General features: G+C 41.3%; 3 protein-coding genes and 1 long non-coding RNA gene across 6 annotated transcripts; 1 reads left to right on the top strand and 3 right to left on the bottom strand.

The window, feature by feature from the left end:
• Window positions 1-1,845: 1,845 nt before the first annotated feature.
• Window positions 1,846-5,681, top strand: LOC135595975 (probable pinoresinol-lariciresinol reductase 3). Of its 3 annotated transcripts, none has more exons than XM_065087566.1 (5): window positions 1,846-2,169; window positions 2,755-2,889; window positions 3,986-4,223; window positions 4,325-4,528; window positions 5,340-5,681. In XM_065087566.1, the coding sequence occupies exons 1-5, from the start codon at window positions 1,960-1,962 to the stop codon at window positions 5,345-5,347; spliced, it is 795 nt and encodes a 264-aa protein (XP_064943638.1). In that variant the 5' UTR covers window positions 1,846-1,959; the 3' UTR covers window positions 5,348-5,681. The 3 variants fall into 3 exon arrangements, with proteins under 3 accessions (XP_064943638.1, XP_064943636.1, XP_064943637.1); XM_065087564.1 differs by lacking the exon at window positions 5,340-5,681 and adding an exon at window positions 4,621-4,946; XM_065087565.1 differs by lacking the exons at window positions 2,755-2,889; window positions 5,340-5,681 and adding an exon at window positions 4,621-4,946.
• An 830-nt stretch (window positions 5,682-6,511) lies between these two features.
• Window positions 6,512-7,893, bottom strand: LOC135595976 (uncharacterized). Its single transcript, XR_010480731.1, has 2 exons — window positions 7,227-7,893; window positions 6,512-6,950 (listed from the first exon to the last, which is right to left on the bottom strand). It is a non-coding gene; the product is annotated as an uncharacterized LOC135595976 (long non-coding RNA).
• Window positions 7,894-10,041: 2,148 nt separating this feature from the next.
• Window positions 10,042-14,690, bottom strand: LOC135595977 (protein RER1A-like). The gene is made up of 4 exons (XM_065087567.1): window positions 14,374-14,690; window positions 13,884-14,264; window positions 10,694-10,874; window positions 10,042-10,329 (listed from the first exon to the last, which is right to left on the bottom strand). The coding sequence occupies exons 2-4, from the start codon at window positions 14,222-14,224 to the stop codon at window positions 10,279-10,281; spliced, it is 573 nt and encodes a 190-aa protein (XP_064943639.1). The 5' UTR covers window positions 14,225-14,264; window positions 14,374-14,690; the 3' UTR covers window positions 10,042-10,278.
• A 409-nt stretch (window positions 14,691-15,099) lies between these two features.
• On the bottom strand, window positions 15,100-18,497 carry LOC103968785 (proteasome subunit alpha type-1). The gene is made up of 2 exons (XM_009382097.3): window positions 18,049-18,497; window positions 15,100-15,771 (listed from the first exon to the last, which is right to left on the bottom strand). Exons 1-2 carry the CDS (start codon window positions 18,397-18,399, stop codon window positions 15,328-15,330), a joined length of 795 nt encoding a protein of 264 aa, XP_009380372.2. The 5' UTR covers window positions 18,400-18,497; the 3' UTR covers window positions 15,100-15,327.
• Window positions 18,498-21,668: the final 3,171 nt, after the last annotated feature.

A 21,668-nucleotide genomic window follows, 5' to 3' on the forward strand; every position in this document is an offset into this window, starting at 1 on the left:
AACGTCGCGGGTGCTGTTTCAAACTTTCCGAAACGACTTTATAGACATTATCTCATACAGCTTCGAACGACAAGGGAAAGGATGAGTGTCCTCCCAAGTTCGAGATGGCACATCCGACACAATGTTTCATCTCAGCCCCGAGACTCCGTATTTTCGTCAGCTAAACTTTTTTTTTTTAAGTCTAAACTTTGAAGGACGGGACAAGCTTTAGTGCTCAGGTGATTTTAAATAAAATAATCGCAATGTGAACCATTATTAAGTTACTGCGACCATCGTATTGCAATCCTTTTCTGTGGTGGGGATTCCAACAAAGCACCTTCTACATCAATCTCTCTCAAAACAAATAATTGAGTGCTATGTTCATGAATTGGGTTCAATGGTTACTAATAATATTTGTCCAATCGGATGGATCGGTGTGCAGTAGCTGTCAGTTTAGGTACATCATATTGCACTTGATGCTATACAGGTTAGGTTTTATAAAGAGATCATATTGCGCATTATCACTCTTTCCACGCCACTCGCCAAGTTAGTCAAAACATGAACTTGCCTATTGGATATAATATGAGTATTAGATAGAATATTTTGAACATTCCATGACTAGGAAGCTGGATTATCAAGTCTTAATAATCGTTCCCCGATAGTCGTGGAGGGTTGGTGAAAAGTTGCTCCTCAAATTTTTCGTCAAAAGTGATTTAACTTAGAAACATCGTCTCTTAGTGTCATAAACTATTAAAAATTTTATATTGATATGAGATAAATAACTCATTTGTCATAACGCCATTAGTTATATTAATAAAAATATAAAAACCTAATATTACATGTTGGGTCAGCATGAAAGTAATCAGTAAAAAGATACTTTTAATATCTCCTCTATTTCTAATATTGAGTAACTTAGTAATGTAAAGGAGTTAGATGGGGTTGAATATCATTTGATCGAAGCTGACCTCCATGGAGGAGGTGAGACCGATAAAAGTCAAGGTTCTCACGAAGAGGGGGAGACCCAGTTGCTTTGCCACATGATCCACTTAGCTCGAAGCATAATAAGAACGAGCACTATTGGGATGCTTAGTGCTACCATCTCCTAGTTGCAAACGTTAGTGACGAGCAATAGAAAAATAGTACACAGAAATCGGGTGGTGACTGATAAGATGATAAAGAGAGCATGGGGTCGAATCCACCAACATTGCTATAAGTAACGAAGAATGAGAGTTAAGAGCTTATGTATTGACTTGATGTCATGAATCTCTCTCCACATAGCACGAGTTAGGCCACCTAAAAGAGTACAAAGGTGGTGAAATTCAATGATGAGCCACAAGAGTAACTTCGCACAAGGGACAATTGGTGGAAAGTCGAGAGGAGAAGAAAGATAAGATGCCATGATCGTCAATCAAGGTCTCAATGTCAAACTAATTGTAGTCGACAAGTGCACGGAGAAGGATAGTGTGGGCACCGTAAACATCGAAGGTGGTTTAGGCAAGGAATAGGACACCATAGCATGTGCTTGGCTACATGGTTATGAGGAGGGACCCAAGGAGGATGACTATAGTGTCGACGACGACGACGATCATACCGTGAACATCCTAGTAACGATCACTCTCGCTACACTAATAGTTAGACGGGACGATAATCTTGCGCTGAGCATCCTGACGATGAGCGTTGTCGCTGTACCAAAAGAAAAGCGAGATGAGCCCTAAGCATCGCAATGACATAGCGAGAGGTAAGTCAAGTGACAAAGACAATTATGCATCGTAGATATATAATATGTTGATGTTACAGATGTTTATGGTGAAACTAGAATTTAATATATAAAATATATATATTATTGTTTCTTCACCAAATGCCCCTTTGACAAGTATGTAGATCCCATCGACGGCGTTCGGAGGGAGCACTTTGACATGAAAATGCCCCATTGACAAGTAGATCCCATCTCTCCCACGAGATCCCTCGAGTCTGCTCGCCATGGCGATGGTGGGGGAGGAGAAGGCCGGGGGGAGCAGGAGCAAGGTGTTGGTGATTGGGGCGACAGGAAGATTCGGTCAAGAGCTAGTGAAGGCGAGCCTCGCCGCGGGCCACCCGACCTACGCCCTCGTGAGGGAGCCGACCTTCTCCCGCGCCGACGCCTCCCTCCTCCTCCAATCCTTCTCCGCCAGCGGCGTCACCCTCCTCAAGGTTGTCCTTGCTCTGTTTGTACGCTTCGATTGGATGTCAACCTGGTTTCTATTTTCCTTTTTGGGCATCTTGTCTTCTTCGAAAAGATGCCCAAAAGAACACTAGGATATCGAATATGATGTTCTTTTGGGCATGAGGTAATTATATGTGATTTATCTGATGTTCTTCGTTGGCAATCAGTGGGATTCGTCGGACAGGCTCTGGACGTGGTTCGTAGAGAATATTGAATCTACAGCCATGACAACTGCTAAGATATCGAATACTTGGCTTTTGCACCGACTCATTGGCCTCGAAACATTTATTTCTATCAAAAGAACAAAAAGCAAACTTTGATGATATTGAATGCTTTATAAACTTATGGTTTGTTAACGATTTATAGTCATTTGAGATGCCTCATAGGTGAAAGGTGCAGAATGATAATTGATACGGTCGGTATATTTTCTGGAGAAAAGAAAGCAAACGAAGAAAACTCTGATTCTTGTTCACAAGCTCTGATTAAATGATTCCATCATCTACTAACCACTGATTCGTTTGCATTTTTTGAGGTCCTCTTGTAGCCAGTGTTAATTCATCTGATTCCATTAGGGTTCCTTACAAGATTTTCCAAGTCTTCTCGAAGCTCTCAAGCAAGTAGATGTGGTCATCTGTGCAGTACCATCGAGTCAAGTGCTCGAACAAAAGCTTCTAATTCGAGCTATAAAACAAGCAGGGTGCATCGAGGTAAACAAAAATAGTTTCAGAGATTCCTTTTGTTTGAGTTTGAGCTTGTTACTTTTCATTGATACGATGATGTGAACTAAAAAATGTGGTCACGCCTTACATGATTCTACGTGCAAGATTGACTACTATGGATTTCGTATGTCTACAACATGTCTATCCGATGCCCGACTTTAAATGGAGGAGAAACAACAAAGTTTGAACCGAAATCTATGTTTCAAAAAATAACATTTTTTTTGCATTTACGATTTTAGAATTGTCTACTAGCCTGCAAAAACCTTCTAAACATTCTTAGTTTCACCATGGCTTACGAGCAATGAGACAGTTACATGTTTGTAAAGCACCACCTTTCTGCGCAAGCCTCCCGTCATGTTAAATCTAGGGATGCTCATTGCAAGAAACCTTATATGTACAAGCAGAGAGGTTATTTCCATGGACAATTGCATGTTTGTGAATCAGGTCATTCCTATCTTCCTGTATGTTTAAAAACCATCTGGAGTTCAAGTAGGATGCAAACTGGGGGGAGAATTAGCTGTGCTTGTTGGTGGAGATCCATCTTAACAGAATTCTTGTCCTTTGTCTAGATGATTTTGGTAGAATTCTTCTTTCTTATATCAACAGGCGTTTTATCTTGCAAATAGGGCATAGCTTGTCTAGGTAATTTTGAAATGTTACCTTTCATTGGTTTCAACCAACATCATTTAATCAGCATTGTAGCTATGTATATTCCCATTGGCATAAAGCTTTCATGTCTTGATCTTGATCACTGTGTATGTTGTGTGTATTCATTTGAAGGGAGGAAAGAAGCAAAGTCTTTATTCTTTGCATTCTAGTAAGCATCAAGGATGGTGTTCTGTAGTTTAACCGTGGTTCTGTTTACCACTACATTTTATCAAGTGATTTTCTACCAACTTTGCAGCTCTTGTTCATCCTGTTATACCCTCCCTGTTTAAAGTTGTAGTGAATAACTAGTACTTCTGCTGTCGGAAATTACTAACTGGAAATGATTGAGTTACCTTCCACAATTGAAAGGGAAACCTCCAATATCATTCTGCAAATTATGGTGTTTTATCGTTATCCTGACTCCAAATTTCTGCAGAGGTTCATCCCATCTGAATTCGGTGCCGACCCTGACAAGGTTCAAACCCTCGAGATGGATCATGACTTTTATAAGAAGAAAGCTGAAATTCGACGTTGTATCGAGAAAGAAGGCATTCCTCACACCTATATTTCCTGTAATTTTTTCCAAAGATATTTGCTCCCATCACTTATACAACCAGGTCTAAAGACTCCTCCAACAGACAAAGTAAAGATTTTCGGTAGCGGTAATGTTAAAGGTCAGTTGTCACAACTTAGATCTTGGAATGTACAAGCATTCTGTTATCCACAATTTACTCTTTGCATACAACTTTTAACTTTGGTCCATTTCTCTTTGCAGCTGTTTTTGTCAAAGAGAGTGATGTTGCTACATTCACAGTTTGTGCAATAGACGACACAAGGACATTAAACAAGGTGTTATACTTGAGACCTTCAGGCAATGTCTACTCTCAGAATGAGCTGACTGAGATTTGGGAGGTTAAAATAGGTAAGAAGCTTGAAAAGATTCACGTAACAGAGGAGCAGCTTCTTAAAAGTATTCATGGTGAGTTAAAAAACACACATTTCCGATTGTCTTTCATTTCAGATTTGCTTTATTCATTAACTTTCCTGCTTCAATACATTCATAAATTTCAGAGACCCCATTTCCGAGCAACATAGACTTGTTCTTTATATATTCTGCGTTCGTAAAAGGTGATCATACATACTTCAGCATCGACTCCTCCGGCCTAGATGGAAGCGAACTATATCCACATGTGAGATGCACCACTGTCGGCGAATGCCTGGATATGCTGTCGGAGAGAACCTCTATTTAATGACGAAATTCTAGCAATCTAAGTTTCAAGTGATCTGTTTGATTTTCTTGCCCCATGTTTGCATTTTGATTGTTTTACGTTACTTGTGTTTGCCAGTTTAAAATGTTGACATACTTGTTGCTAAATATAATGCTTTGCATTTATCAATTCTTTGCATCAGATAACAATCAATCTTTATATCTTTCATGTATGGAATTTTTATATACAATACATATATTCTTTGCATCTTACAGCCTTTGTATCATGATCGACGTTCCCAAATTTCAGATCTAATGGGCTAAGATGCATTGTTTGTGATGTCATTCATTTTATTATTATTACTTCACCTAGAGTTAGTCGAGTTATGGTTGTTTCCGCAAACTACAGTTGCATTAGATCTTTATTCGACGGTGCCATTTTCTCACATGTTTACTCTATTGATCGTGGAAAGGGGAATTCTATCACCCAAGTGAGCGTCTTATTACTATTATTTTCCTGCAACTATATTTTTGCTCCTTGAGAGTACAGATCTTTGACTGCTTCAATCTGAATTTTTTGCAGGCTCGTAGCAAGAAACCACGAAGAACCTGAAAGGTCAGATTTACTAGAAACAGCTTGATATCTGTCAGTACTACTCGAAATAAATTTGGGAACGCACTTTAATGCTTCCGCAAATGTACTTTAAATCACGGGGACAGAGATGTTCTGAATCAACGCAACGATCTTGATAGAACAATTAAATCATCGTAAAGATCATCTCGTCAGTCGTCCATGGCCAATGACTCTTCCAATTTGTCTTGATCAGCTCTGTTTCACGAGATTCTACCGTCATTAGGAAGACCAACTCCTGTTGTTCGTGATGAGGAACGCATCTAATTTTTCTTCTTACAAGATTTTGCTGCCTCGAGAGTCTTATCATGCTTTCGTTATGTTTATGTCTCGGGGGAAAGAACAGAGAAATGCACAGCTACTAATCGATATGTTTGCCGATGAAGCCAGATTTCAATGAGCGAGGACATAATGTCCGAAGAGCAGGAGCGACGCACACAGGTAGAGAACTCTTCATGCTGCGGACAAAATGGGAAGATCACGTGAACACACAGTGCATCTGCTCAGTTTCTTCTGGCAAACAATAAAGAAGAGATGAGCTTTTTCCGGTTCGACATGAAATGTGGTACGACTTCATCGTCGATCAATAAAACTCGAGAGTCGATCACAACAACAACAAGGAAATCTCTTGTCACTTCGGCAGGGTCGTCTTTTTCACTTCATTGAGGGAACACCTCAGTCTATCTCGGGGGAACGAGCCAAGAAGCATCGACGATCCAACAAGTCCCTTTCTTCTTCCCCCCGATCCAAGAATCAATCGAAACATACGAAGAAAAAGCATGCAATGGACCTAATTTTCCAGAGCGCAGTCGAGTTTTTGTTCGAATAATGACAGTAATGATAGTAATAAGAAGTTCTATCTCATTGCCTGCGATTTTACTGCTCTAAGATCCCAAGACTTGGCCACCCTGTTCCGAAGCAACGATAAGGTCTGCGTGCATCGATCCCCAATGCTGTTGTCGCGAATCGATCCGTGCAAGCGACGAGGGTCGCAAACTGCGACTGTGGCTGTCAGCTCGAAGGTACCCTGTAAAGCTGCAACACGTTTTGAAGAGGACATGTCGCTGCACAGAGAGTTGGAGCTCTATTTATGGGAAAGAAAGCAGAGTGGTGAATCATGGATGGGCCTTGCGACAGATGAAAGTTGAATCAAACAAACGCTGGCAACAATCATGTAATGTGGATCTTTACAAGAAATTCTTACCACGAATGCTGGGGAAGGGAAGATCCTCTCTAGCAAATGGTTTAGGAGTGATCTACCCACTCTTTCTTGTGATCAGAACTCACAAGATCTGCCACACTATTATGATACCCCCCAATCGCTCGTATATATATAAATACCTATCACCTGAAAAATCAAAGGTCAATCGACGCCGCCGTCAGGGAAGTGTTAGCGTTAGCTGAGCACGTCATGTCCTGCCGCAGGAGCTGGTGCCGGAGCTGCAGCCGGCGATGGCGCCGTTGCTCGTGGTATCGTCTTCCTGGTGCCGTTCTTTAGTTGGGCAGCGGTCTCTACGGAACCCATCATTCTCCTATTGACCTTCATCTCCAGCAAAGTCTCTCCTGTCATGCGCAAGCAGGTAAAAAAATTTGAAGCACAAACAGAAGAATCTGCGTGTAGAGAAGTTTCCAACTCAAGAACTACTCCCGGCCAGCCTCTTACATGGAAATGGAAGCAAGTTTAGATCCATCTTTTTTGCTTTCTTTTTGTCTCTTTCGAGAAAAGAAAAGAGAGACAAGAAAATTGAGTCCCTGTTACGGCAGGCATATCGCGCGGAAAGCAGGATCTCGGGTCAGCAATCGATTACAGCAGACCATATAAAGGCAAAGGCTACTCACCGGGAGCAACAAGATTTGGCTTTGCTGACGCCGACCAGGAGACGAGAGTCGGGGTAATGATGGTGAGCAGAGCCCAGAAGACAAAGATCAGAACATATCCTCGGGTAGGCATCCCTCGGTGGTTCAGTTCTTGGAGAAGAAGAGGAGGAAGAGGAATGAGAGGAAAAAGCGGCAGGGTAGGAACAAGCAGGAAAGAGAGGGCCAACTAGAGGTACAAACTTCGCTGGCAACGAAGCAGAGGAGCATGAGAACTGCTCTCGTTTTCTTCCAATACTATCATGCCAATTCATACACACTTTTTCTGCAACTATTTTAATGGTGGTTTACTAACGAGTAGGTGAGACGTTGCTCACCAAGGCTGTGACCCTGACTCAGGTCCCCACCCTCTTGCCTGGCCTTCCGCTCCCTCTCTCTCTCTCTCTCTCTCTCTCTCTCTCTCGCTTCTGATTCATGCGGTGGCCTTTCAATATAAAAAAGAAGAAAGATAAAGAAAAGAATCGAGCGCATCTTCTGGGTTTTTGGGTATCACCTCACCTCATGTGTAGAAAGCTTCGACATCATTGATCTAAACTAATGCCACAATCAATATTCGTTGACCGTAAGATCTCCTACAAATGCTTTGATTCCCCGGGCATCGCTCGATCCGGTTGGAGAACGTGTCTCGAGTCCCTAAAGAATTTTACGGTATCCATCTTGGCAATTATCATATACGCCGAGATCTACTCGTCTCGAAGCGTTTTCTTTGTCTCTATTCCAACATCTGAGAACGTGTCTCTTTGTCTGATCAAGTCTACTCTCCTTCTTGTACTTGCTGATTGCTGCAGGGTCACTCGGACAGCTGCTGCTAGAGATACATTGCATGCCAGGGAAGAAAGCCTCACTCGAATAAAACTCGCAACTGTGTGCTTGACTGAGTGGATCCAAATTGATGGTAACTCTGCAAGTGCCGACTGTCTTCGCTGCCTTCTTCTTATGCCACAACCAAATTAAGGACGCTATTTCGATTTGTGTGTTGTAGAAATATCCTCTTTTTTGAATAGGGGAAGGGAAATTCTTGTTTCCACTGTGTGATGCAAGTACAATGTGCAGAAATCTTGAAGACTTGGGAACATGAAGTTGCCGGTGATCCCATCGCCAATTGAGCTTTTACTACCTACGGGGATAGGGGAGTCCAATTAGTACGCTGTGGAATCCAATCGACGATCTCTTTTTTCTTGGCCGGTTCGCACATCATCTTATTCGACCCCAAAGAATGTGTGCCAACACAAGAACTAGGTGGACGATTACACAGGAAATAGTGGAGGTGGTGGGATCTGCCGCGATTCCGTAATTGGTAGGAGGAGGGTAATTGCCTTCTTCTTTTATCATTAAAACCATTTCTTATTGTCATCCGTAGAGGGAAGGCTTTGGAGGTTTGGGTGGGGCGTAGCTATCAATTTATGGAGTCAGCAAGCAGTGACTCGTGCAAGTTGTATTCGGCCTGTCGGCGACGGCCTTGTCGTCTTCTTTTCAGGCTTGTAGTCGACTGTGCCAGTCTACGCCATTGCTAGATTGCATCGGTGACACAGAGGGGGCGTGCTAAAAAGTTGTAAGGGGAAGATCTAGATCCGTTGAGGAGGCCATATGTCAGCTTGATCACCGATAAATATTATGCCTCGTTATTGATATAGGCATGCTAAATATTTCTTGCCATTTTGTCCTGCAGCAAGACTAATTTTCACCACCACGTTATCTATTGACAGCCCACATACCAATATAGTTGTCAACGACGACTTGCAACGAGGGGCATATTAGAGAGAGAGAGAGAGAGAGAGAGATTTGAATTCGAGCTTCCCTTAAGTGAGTCCACCACCAGTGTAGAGCATTCGTTCAGGCTGCAGAATACGCGTGTCATGTCCTACAGAGGAATCATGTCCCTTAAGTGAGTCCACCACCAGTGTAGAGCATTCGTTCAGGCTGCAGAATACGCGTGTCATGTCCTACAGAGGAATCTTGTTGGCTATTGGCCAAGTTCTGAAAGGAAAGAGGACACACAAGAAGAAGCACATTAATTGCAAGACACGAGGTGAGGTACCCTGTGACGACTGGCTTCATCTTTGGAGTCGAGTTGGAGGAGCGGCATATGCGCGGATGCCAAAGCTCCAACCGCATGGTCAATTGATTCCACGGATCACATGGCTCGTCGTTAAAAAGGCTTGTGGCCATCGGCAGTCCACGGGGGCTGGAACGGGTTCCATTTCATTGCTGATCCAATAAGGGGTAAACGGTGACTACCCAAAAATAATCTCAAGATTGCGAAGCACGAGTAACACGAATCTTGAGATAACATGAGCGACAAACAAAGAATAATTCTCATATGCTTTATGGACTTCTCATCCTAAACTTTCAGCTAATATTTTCCTGGTCGTCTATGCTCTGCGATGCACTTTTGTTCCAGGTGGAAGGGTGCTGTTTCACACGCACCGGCTAAAACTATTTCACACGAAATCGACTCTTTATTCTTAGACCGAACGCAGAAGCACGCAACGCAACATGCCTACCCTTGTAGATTGCGTGCACGCAGAAGCGCACAACGTAAGAAGGCATCATCATGCCTAATCGACTTTTGAGTCTCGACAAACTGACCTGCCGTGTAATGCTCGCCCGCTGGAACTGATGACGCAGACTTCGACGACTTCCGAGTATCGAGTAGGCCGACCCTCGATAAAGATCGACTAAAGCTGCCTGTCTCAACTGCTTGGGCAATCTTAATTAAATGTAGAAAAAAGAATAAGATAATAATATTAAGAAGAGGGGGCACAAAAAAGCAACAAAAGAAATCAACCAATTTTAACTATTAGTTGGCTCTCCAATAGCAATAGGGGGCAATTAATGAACAGTGAAGGCGATGTTGCAAACATAGCTATTGCGTCATCCTCTAGTAAACAAGTGTCAACCTAGGAAATAACCATATTCCCAACAAAGACTGTCAAATCTTGGAGGATAAGTAGATCAACAGTATATCAATTTCACTGACGAAGATATGTGGAAGCCCTTAGCCCCATGGCACAGATCAATCCTTGGACAAATTGCTGCTTCCGGGTCCCTTTTTCGCTCCATATTTCTGATTCGAAACAAATTAGACCAGGTTAATTGTCAAACAACAATCACAAACTAAATAAGTCTCTCATATTTAAGCTAAAGCACACTGCATAGTTTGGATGCAGTCAGATAATCCCTCAAATAAAACACCCACGGCCTGTTTTTCATGCTCTACCTGCGAGGCCCAAGTGCTTATTCATCTCAAACGACACAGCTGAGTTAATTCACTTTTCCCTAATATTGGCACTAGATGCTTAAATCTCGGTCTTCGTGAGAGATTGACACTCCAGTTTATTCAAATCTCATACAGAAAAGCCTCGTGCAGACCATTTTTCAGAATAGTGAAGCATTCATATGAATCAGCATAAAATTTCAATGGAACGCACCTGCTTTCCCATGTTGAATGGCACATACTTGTACTTGATCATGTGTACAATTTGGCGCTTCATTGTCAGGAAGAAAAGAACAACCCAGTAGCACAGTAGTATAGGCCAAAAAACAGGAACATCAAATACGGAGAAGAAAGTCATCACAAAAGCAACACAGAACGCTTTTGTTATGGAGTACCTGAGAAAAAAAAAAGAAATAGAACTAATTAAGTTCACAATCTCCAACATATTCAAGTGAAATTTCATAATAAACAAAAAAGAATTGGATACAAACAGATATAAACAGTTCATTAACACTTACAGTAGGAAAATACAAGATAATAAATTCTTTCTAAAGGGGGCAACAAGCAATCACTTTTTGGTCTTTATCATGGTTGCATGTATCCACAACTGCGTGTTGCTTGAGTAAACTGGATAAGAACTCCCACAACAAACCAGGCAGAAGTTTCCAGTAACCGCATGATATTTAGGGTTGAACAAGCTCATGCTCCACTAACCAATGCACCGTTTTTTATATGGGGTAATCTTGGGGCAAAGGCTTGAAGGATGCCACTTTCGTCACAGTCTTAACCACCACTCTCCAACATGGGATCGTTAGCTTCTTCATCATCATCCTATCACTGCGGTCATCTGGCTCACTAGCAACCCTCGATTCCCATCGACTATGTTGCTGCTTAGAGTCTAGAGAACCCTTCTCAACTGGCTATCACCTCACCTCCTCCTCAAGGTGGCCTGATTGCACTCTGTGATTGTGTTGCCTAATTATCCCATCTAACAAATTACCAGACACCCTAACAACAGAAGTCTTCATATCAAGAAAGTCCAACAGGTATTCCTAGTCATACTTGCAGATTCTTTGGGCCGATAGAAAGAATGTGAAGCATATGACTGTTAACAGACAAATTTTTAAACCCACGTAACATTCAGGAATCCTTGGCAGATAACAGTGAAACTATTCTAAAGATAATGACAATCTGAGAGCACTGGCTACATAACCAGTATCTGGCTACTCACTGATAAATAATTGTAATGAAAGAATTGCCAATAAAAACATTGATAACCAACCCCTTCTCCAGAACACTGCCACAAACCATCAAAATGTACTTTCCTTTTTTCCTTCTTTACACATTCCAATGAAAGATGAGTAGGTGAAATGTTTGCACCCATTCACACAAGAACTCCAATTTAAGTGTGTGACATCTAGATTTTAAAATGATACATAGAATCCTTTTGTGGCAAACAATTCTGTCAAGTTCCATCGACCAGACAGCTTACCATGAAATATGAGAATCTTATAGACATTCCAATGTTGCTATTAAGAAACCCGAGAGTAATTTTATCATACCATGATTTCAATTCACTCACCCTAGGACTGCATATATATTTCCGATGGCAATCAGCCATCGCTGCTTTTTCAAACATATAGCAATCATCTTCTTAGGTGATTTTATAGGATTCTTATGATAGAAAATTAGATAAATGAAATACCAATAGTCTATCCTAGTTTATGTTCATTTTATGAAGACCAATTTTTGACTTCCAATCAAGTGTTTGTTGGTCTGCGTGTCAATGGAAATTGACTCACCCGATTTTTCATCGGAATCATGTCAATTGATTGTCAGTCCTTCTTTTGGTAAGATTTTGAAATTTGAAGACTCATATTACTCTGTAGATGAAGAAACTGGGTCTCCTAATCATATGTCCGTAGAATCATATCCTCCCAAGTTCTGCCCACATTGAGCTTTAGAGTTTAAACTGATTCTTGACTCAAGCAAGAAAACGTCTCCAAAACTGCAACTCAAAATGAACAAAAAATAAATTGGATATAAACACTTCTCATGCAACTAACAAAATCTTAGGAATTGTGCCATCCAAGCATTTGAAATCACAAGCCCCAGAATATCACTTTTGTTTTCTTCTTTCTCTCTCATTGTAGATCCCATCCACAACCCTCGTCTACTATTATCTCCTTATTTTTTAGGAAAGGGGGGACACGAAAATCCAATTGATAAAATTAAAGCAAGATGATTGTAAAGAAGGGCATCAAGAGTACTTGATATCCTCATATTTTCTTTAATTATAAGTAAAGTTCTACAAGAAAAGAAGTTGTGAGATTAACTATGTTTTACAAATCAAGATAGTATTTATTGAAGATAAAACAAGTGAAACCATTTACGATAGACTTGACATGTTCACTTAATTTTTAAATGTGTTAATCCAAAGTTCAATATTAAATTAGCTTAATCTTACTTTACTTTATCCTATAGCATATCTTACCAATCTAACTGATCCCATCATAATTATCTAAACATTGGTCAAGAAGTACAAGATAATTTCAATATATGTGCATTGTCTTCTCAAAATCTAAAATGGTCATAATTATCCAAACATTTATCCTATAGCATATCTTACCAATATAACTGTTCCCATCATAATTATACAAACAGTGGTCAAGAAGTGCAAGCCAATTTGCATATCTAAATTTGTTCTCTCAAAATCTGTGCATTGTCCTCATAAATGAATTTTTTTACCTACTAAAGAAACATCGAGGTCAAGAAATGATGACTTTGCTAGAGAAATCAAAGCCTAAACGACTATTACTATGTAGACATGACAAGAAATGATAGCATTTTCATCAAACCCGAGGGAGGATAAATGAGAATCAATAACAAAAAATCACCTAAGGTAGACCATTTATCTTGCAGAGTGATGATGAAATAACCAAGATGTCAGAGGCCCTAGTGACACAAACGATTTTAACAGGCGAAAACGAAAGATCAATAAATTTCAAAAGAACAAGAAAAGACTTCATAGGTTGCCCTGCATATCCAATTGCAGGTTTAAAGCTAAATTAAGATGCAGCAGTTTGTCTTCTTTTTTTCTTTTATGGGTTTCCTAGGCGTGTAATTGGGACTTGATTAGCCTCAACTTGGAATGCAGCTCTATAAAATATTTCACAAGCTCGTCAAGCTACTGTCCTCTCCACAAAATCTAGGAACAGGCTATAAACATAAGTGCACCGATTTGACAAATCCATTTTCCATAAGAAAGCCCAAAGGAGGGTAATCAAATCGAGGGAAGTCAAGGGAAAGCGAAAAAGATCCCGGTTAAGCGAGAAAATAAGGCAAAAAAAAAAAAGGACACCGCCTCAATTTCAACGAGGAAGCAATAGCATGCCAAAATTTACCAGAACTTGAACTCAGGAAGACGGCGAACGAAGGGTCTGAACTCGTCGGAGCCCTTTGTAGGCAGGGCAGGGCCATCAGAAACTTCGATCTCAGGATCCACCAACGGTGACAGGAACCCAATCAAGAGATTCAGGAGATAGATCCCAAGCCCGTAGGTGACGATATAAAAACCCTGCACAAAGTAAACACGCAGCGAATAGATCGCCGCGACTCCGACAGTACCGATCCATCTTCCGGTCGTGTGAGGAGTCGATTTATCCAAGTAGTACTGGAACGCCCTGGAGAAGTCGCTTCTCCATTTTGCCAGAGGAAACGAAGCAGCTGCACCATCGGCTTCCATGGAATTCCACCGCTCAAAATCCTCCTCGAAGAGATCGTTTCTGAGAAGAGAACAACAGCAAGGTCAAGCTAACATGAAAGATTAGGGTTTCGAACAAAGAAAAAGAGAAGGAACTGCAACATCAAAGAATAGAAGCAAAGAGATATTACCACAAGATCTGGTTTTTCTTCCAACCCTTGATGTGAAGGCGTTTCGAGATGAAGCAAGGGGTCGATTGGAGGCAAACAGGTCCGATTTGACCGGGGACTAGTCGACGTCGGAGAAGGAAGGCCTACGCGTCCTCAGGGATGGAAGCGCGGGGTGATCCGAGGAAGAACAAGACGGGGGAGGAGGAGATCGAGAATGGAATTTGGGCGCGGCGCTGGGATTTGGATCGAGGAATCGACCAGAGGAGAAGCGAGGCGCGGCTTGGAAAGGCCCCGAGAGACGTGGGGTAAGTCGTCTTTCTTGTCGGTGCGCAAGTCAAGGAAGCGAATGGTTGTTGGTAAAAGCCTAACTTAGCACTTACTGAGTTGGCCCAGCGAGCCGGAACGAGTCCGGCTCGAGCCTGTCGCTTACGGTTTCGCAATTATGGGCGGAGGCCCATAATCGAACCATGGCTGCAATTGAATCGACACGGATTACGTGGTCTTCATGTGGGCCACGAAGAACAAACCTTACCACGCCCATAATTTATGAAAAGGCCGCAAAATGTTGCATCTTTAATGGTTATTTTCGGACATAATTGATTAGTACATCACAAGCGATAGCATGTGAGCGTCATGGTATGTGCGAAGATCTAAAGGAAGATATGGATTGCAGCCTGGATCACAAATTTTCCACAAACATTCAGCAGCTCAGGTAGATTGAAGGATACACACAATGGGCGGATGGCGTGCCAAATGAACATCCTTAGCATAGTCTTAACTTCTGAAAGCATGATCCAATATTCTAATTGTCCAAAAGCTAGCTCTAATGCCAACCCAAAACCAAATTGCAAGGTATTCGTAAAGCACATGTTCCGTTTAACATTAAACATCATGATGCGTTCAAGCATGAGCCATGTAGAGATGAAATGTTGCAACTGCAAAAGTTACGACCGCTCTGTTTAAAATCTGTCCCGATCAAATATCCATTGGAGCAGCCTCTGAGCTCTTGTCGTCATCTTGTGCGGGAGCCTGATCTGCAGCAGCAGCAGCATCTTCTTTAATCTCCACTGAATCAATTACTTCCTGTATTATCTTCTGATCAATCACATGAAATGGCTCGTCGATTCCGACAATAGCAACAGTGCAGATGGAACTGGTCAACTTTTCTCCTTGCAGTGTCTCCCTGATGGCAAAAATTGCATCTTTGATCAGTTCATCACGGGAATAGTTGTCGAAAGCCTCAAATCTGCGCTCCATATAAGTTTTTGCAGCTTGGGAGCGGGATCCAATCGCAAATGCCTGGTACTCAAAATAGTTTCCACTGGGGCAGTTGTAGTAGAGGTGAGCTCCAGTTTCATCTAATCCAGCAACAAGCAGACCCACACCATAGGGCCTTTTCCAAGAACGCTGTGTACAGACCTGCAGTAGACATTACAAAAATGATGCCAAACTCTCGAATCAGTTTTCATAGAACTAATATGTATCTTATCGATTTTTAAGTCAAAGATTATGTAGCCATGTGAGCTAAAACAAGAAACGGGCATCATAAAAGAAAATGTCCAGCTACATTTTCTATTGTCTATTCAATAAACAATCCAATAAACAAGAACGATCAATTGTCAATTCTATAATAGGAGGTCAAGGCCACCAAATGCAGTGGAACATCACATATTTTGAGGATCATCAAGCCACATGATCTTTTCCTCTCTATTTTCTGCTTTTATCTGTCAAGGATTACCCTTGGCTCAAGTTGTAGCGGCTATCAAAATAAGAACAAATAGCCATATGTTCAGACCTGGACACAATGAAAAATATAGGTTTATAAATTGTTCAGAAATGTGAAACCCAGTTTTACAAGGTAAGATATCAAAATAATATACAGCAAGATCGAGGTATCTAAAGGAGGCAGAAGAATCTTGTCTATAATGTACATACAATAATAATAATAAGTCAATTTAGAATCCAGTAACGAGGACATACATACTCACCACATGTTTAGCTTACTCTTGCCTAGCTTTATAATTTTCAGGATGCTTGCATTAATTTCTCTATTGCATGGATATTCAGAACCATCTAGTAGTGCCAGGACAAAATGAGCAATGGAGTAACAAGTGCTTTGGTTTTATACATTATATTGGATAAGGCTGTTAAAACAACAGTCATTCTTCTGCAGATAATTTGTTTCCTAGCTTTTCCTTTTTGCATCTATCCAGCTTCCAAGCATGAAGTAAACTTATCCACTTTCTATCCTTCCCAATGGTTAGACAAATATTAAATGCCCCCTTATATTGTCCTCCGGTTCTACTTTCCATGGACCACTTCTGGTTATTTGCAACCACAAAAATAACCCAAGGCTGGATATATACTAAACACTACACTCTTTTGATGGTACAAAAAACACTGCTATTCCAACCTGGCATAAATCCAAAGATCGATAAATGCAACCAAAACATAAGCATAAAGTTAAACAGGAAATGCAACTGTTCAGATCAATATGATGTGATTATGCTTCTAATCTTAACCATAATACAAAATATGAGCAAGGAAACTCATCAACTTGCTGACTTTTTTTAGAACTTTTAAGTTCTAGTTTTTGTGAAACTTGGCAAGAGGTAATTTAAGAGCTATCTGAATCTAAGAGGGCGAGGATGATCAAAGTTTCACATAACTCAAAAACCATTGAGTGGTTGTAGATGGGTGCAAGTGTCATTCTTGCCCAGAATTCCAGCATAACATCACAGATATACATGAACAACAGCATCCCACATAAAAGATGTAACTGAAATTGCAGGGCAATAATTTGATGCATATAAAGAAAAAAAAAAAGATGAACAAAGTAAAGTGCCACTTGCAAGCAAAAGGAAAAAAGATTGACGTGCTCATATAAATGCTGGAAAAAGCACCAACAATAAGAAAACGGTAAATTTGCAGGGTCATCCAACTTGTGAGATAGGGGGTCATCCAACCACAAGAAACTAATGATTCCGACATACAATTTGAATGTGCAGCAAACATGTCCCTGCTATAAAAAACATGCAATTCCAACTTAAAAAAGATGGCTACATGGAACCCAAAGGTAAGCACAAAGAATAACCAGGTGATGCACCTGTTAAGAACACGTGATGTGATTAATTCCTTCTAAATGTTCACTTGAGATTTGTAATGTGACCAAGCAAACTAGTCAATTTGCTATCAAAGAGTTTGCATTAAGTGTTGACTGTATAAGGCATCAAGTTCTGTAGTTATTTGAATCTAAGAAGAGTGAGGATGATAAAAGTTCCACAGAAATATAGAACCAATGAGGGGCGGCCGTGGGGGTACTGACTGCCATATTGGCCTGGATACCACCGATCCATGACCACAAACATGAGAAAGAGCATGCCACATAATCGACAACTAATTACAGGCAGAAGAGATTAGCATGATCGTCGTAAGAACGACAAGCACCCACCAAAAGAGTTGAAGAAAATAAGATCCTCCTGCTGCATTGTGTCCTAAACCCTAGTTATTCATTCCCCCAACCAACATAGTCATACATATAGTAGGGCAACCTAAGAGTTCTATTTACAGAAGAATCTGCTTTCTGAAAGACATTTCTTATATAAAGAAATTCCAAAGAAGATGGACGGAGTTGATACATCGTGAATTTAATTGAACTCTCAAAACGCAAAGGGAAGGGAAGAGGGAGTGAAGGACCTGGGCCTTGTCGGCTAGGCGGACGACGAGGCGGGATACGGGGAGGGGAGACTCGTAGACGAAGGCGTGGTTGATGCACTCGTTGCGGAGGTAGCGGGAAAGAACACGACCGTCCGCGGTGAGACCGGCGATGGCCACGCCGATGTGGTCGTCAATCTTGAAGACCTTGCGCTGATGGGAGGAGAGGTCGGAGGCGGCCTTGTTGACGGTGGCGAGGACGACGTGGGAGGTGGAGCGAAGGCCGACGGCGGCGGCCCCCTGCTTGACGGCCTCCATGGCGTACTCCACCTGGAACAGACGCCCCGCCGGGCTCCATGTCGTCACGTCCGTGTCGTACTGGTTCCTAAACATGTCTTCGGCGTCTGTCTTCTCTTCGTCTCGAGATCCAAAGTCCAAAGAGTCGAGGGTGGGATTTCCCCTCTCTTAATTCTGCTTGCCGCTGGAGGGTATTGCTTCTTCCCCAAGCCAAGACTTGGCCCAGCATGGTATATAGGGCTGGTTGGGTCAGAACCCATATAGTCCAAACTTGTGGAGGTCACAACCCATATTTCATTGAGCTTACTATTTAGGCCTTTTTCTTAATTTTTATATTATTAGCAGTCTCTTATTATTTTTAATTTCTTAAAAAAATTTATAAGATAATAATTTATTATTTACAATCCCACTAATTCTGATTTTATTTTTTGCTTCCTTTCTCATAACCCATTACAATCATTGCCTTTGCACTTTCTATTGTTGATCGTCGAGATGCTTTCTACTTGTGCTCACTATCACTAGTACTTTTATAGTCCACTCCTCTTACTATTAATCAATACTCCTTAGCTCGTACTCGATATCGTCCGATCTCGCTCGTTGTCTTTTGACATTATCCTTTGAATAGGAGGAAGAAGAAGAAGAAAAAGAAAAGGGGGAGGATGAAGAATGAAGATATTTATGTCCATTTATAAAAGGATAAATATTCTATTTTATTCCGTCCAAATATTTTTATCGAAATACCCTTAATATTTTATTTATTAATCGATATATTCTCCACCCTTCAGGTTATATTATTCATTGACTTTAACTTGATTAATGATTATAATTATTAAGTAGATCTCGATCGTCGGATTTAGTTGGGTCTCAATCAAATACCATTTTATTCTTGGACAATCGATACTTTCAAAAAAAAAAAAATACTGACACACCCAGAAAAAATAAAAATCGAAGATTTTATCGAAAACCTAAGTTGATTGCATTTGCAATTTCTTAATTTGTTTGACCAAGAAAAATTCAATATATATCGGTCATTAATATTCATTCGATCACATATTAAGACACATCATCATGATTTGGTGAATGTTTGTTCAAATTAGGCCACTGCATCGATGCCTTGTGTTTGCATTAGCAAATGAAGTTGAGGTTCATATTGGGTTTTAGTTGTTAAGCTTCTCAATGGATTGGGCCAAATGAGTATCTCGAGGCAAAAGTTTCTTCAATATCACTTTGATAAAAAGCACAATTGATAAAGGTATAAAAAAAAGGGAGTAACAATAATCTCCTTTAGCCTCACTTGCGATGATTCCCTCTAAAACAAGAGTGTCCTCCTTACCAATGCCTAATGACCCTTCTCCCCCATCTCAAGGGTTAGGTTCTTTAGATGTGCTCATGATGTTAATTCTTGGAGATTATATATTGCTTTGAAGACTAAACTCCAAATGATCACATTTCAATCTTCCTTATATGTAGAGCTCGGCATGACGGAGTTGTGGCCATTTCGAGACTCCTTGATGTTTGCCCTATACAAATAAGTTTTTAGGCAAAGCACCTCCCTTTGAATTCCTTCTGTCTTTTCTCCTCAAGTTATAAGGTTTGCCTTCTAAAGCCCACACCAGTGAACATCTCTTAATGGGTGATGATTGCTGCATCGCCTCCAGCCCATTAAAGCTGCTATCTCCTTCCAACTCTTTTTCCATCTGGATCAGGATGGATTGTATGGAGATAGTCGATTTTGCTGATAGAATATGACAAAACATATTTTGGATCTCGATCACGTGGACTCGGACACACGACGATGCAGATGTGAAACTTCAAATTTGATGTGACACATAGCACACACATGGTAAACAGTCGCTCGTCGCCCCCTCCGCACGAACAACATCATCACAGTATAGTTGTCTCGAAAAACTCGGGGTGATGTCGACTCGTGCAGGTTGGTTGACACTCGCACAAAAACTTAAGCTGGCTACACGAGAAGTCGACCGCAGTTAATTGACCCTTAACTCCACTCAACTTAATTCCCTCTAACTCCACTCAACATTGACTTGAACTTTGGATGGGTCGAGTTGGGAAATCCTCTTCCCAACCTCAACCCTTGTGCAGGAACCGACAATGAAATAGCAGCAACCCACCGAGGGAGAACCGTGCTCGGGAGACAACGTTTGGACCTAACCCGACCCAACGTGGACGTGACTCGAACATCTGCATGGGCAACTCTATGTATCCGAGACTGAACCGAGTCATGCTAACAACTCAACCACGAGGTAAAGGTTACCAACAGAATCGATCTCTCATAATCTTTGGTTTTTTTTTTAGAGTTTTTTATGAGTTTATTTTATGATATTTTTCCTCGGATGAGCTTAAAGGAAACATTTCTCGCATACTCTGTTCCTCTAACATTGTAAGCCACTCGTTGGTCCGATCTCACTCTTCACGTTTCTTTTCCTCTTCGCTTTAATCCTTAAATCAATATAGCATTTTTTTCTTTTTGTAAAAAATAATAACACCTGAAATTATATGCTACGCAGCTGAACGGTCATTACTGTAGATGGAGGATCAACACAACCTTAGCTGTTCTACTTGGGCCGGCATGTTTTAGGTTTCATCCTTCTCAAAGTTGACTTCCCTAGATATAATATCTCTAAATCGGTGACATCATGATCGAAGAAGAACCCGGTTCCAACTACTGCTTGTTCCTCTCATCTAATCGGTGACATTATGATGGAGGAAGAACCCGATTCCGACCACTACTTTTTCCTCTCGGGTGCGTTTCACCATCGCCCTTACACTACCTTTGGTCGAAAGAAGAAGATTGCCGGTAATCTTATCCTTTCCGGGGTGACGAAAGAACACGATCTAAAGCATACTGATCGTCTCGCGAACCACACGTTGTGGCCATTTTGTCTAGCGACAGAGTTCTTGTTGATAGGCGTGTCACACAAAAGCACCAGATTCTTGGACCATACTAATCGATCCTTCGGTGCTGCTTTAGCATCTCATCCGGTCGCGACCTCTACTGATCCCGCAAGTCATCGAAGGAAGACTTTTATGAACCGCCGACATTTATGGGTACATGATTCAGTCTCGAGAAAGCAACTCGGTGCATGCGTACCATACCTAACACTTTGCGAAGCTAAAGAGGATCTGAGCGAATACACACACACACACACAAACGCACGCCATGACGTACGTGATTTCTTTACAGTGGCTGACAGCAAGTCGGGATCAAAGTAAACTGGGTGGCTATGCGAGTGTTTGTGCATTGACTTCTGAATGCTTCCATTCCCTCTCTCTTCGACCGCCACGACATCCTCCACCCACCCCGGCCTTATTTTAGGAGGCTTTGTTTGCGGACTATTTGTGAT

Source organism: Musa acuminata, chromosome BXJ1-10 (assembly GCF_036884655.1).
Source record: "Musa acuminata AAA Group cultivar baxijiao chromosome BXJ1-10, Cavendish_Baxijiao_AAA, whole genome shotgun sequence".
NCBI classification, from domain to species: domain Eukaryota; kingdom Viridiplantae; phylum Streptophyta; class Magnoliopsida; order Zingiberales; family Musaceae; genus Musa; species Musa acuminata.

Coding starts and splice junctions, on each gene's coding strand:
- LOC135595975 (XM_065087564.1), top strand. CDS start 1,960: ATGGCGATGGTGGGGGAGGAGAAGGCCGGGGGGAGCAGGAGCAAGGTG. Junction 2,890..3,985: donor AACAAGCAGGGTGCATCGAG/GTAAACAAAAAT, acceptor AAATTTCTGCAG/AGGTTCATCCCATCTGAATT. Junction 4,224..4,324: donor CGGTAGCGGTAATGTTAAAG/GTCAGTTGTCAC, acceptor TTCTCTTTGCAG/CTGTTTTTGTCAAAGAGAGT.
- LOC103968785 (XM_009382097.3), bottom strand. CDS start 18,399: ATGTTTAGGAACCAGTACGACACGGACGTGACGACATGGAGCCCGGCG. Junction 15,772..18,048: donor GCCTAGCCGACAAGGCCCAG/GTCCTTCACTCC, acceptor TGTCTACTGCAG/GTCTGTACACAGCGTTCTTG.
- LOC135595977 (XM_065087567.1), bottom strand. CDS start 14,224: ATGGAAGCCGATGGTGCAGCTGCTTCGTTTCCTCTGGCAAAATGGAGA. Junction 10,875..13,883: donor CTTCCTGAGTTCAAGTTCTG/GTAAATTTTGGC, acceptor TTTTTTTCTCAG/GTACTCCATAACAAAAGCGT. Junction 10,330..10,693: donor CATTCAACATGGGAAAGCAG/GTGCGTTCCATT, acceptor GTTTCGAATCAG/AAATATGGAGCGAAAAAGGG.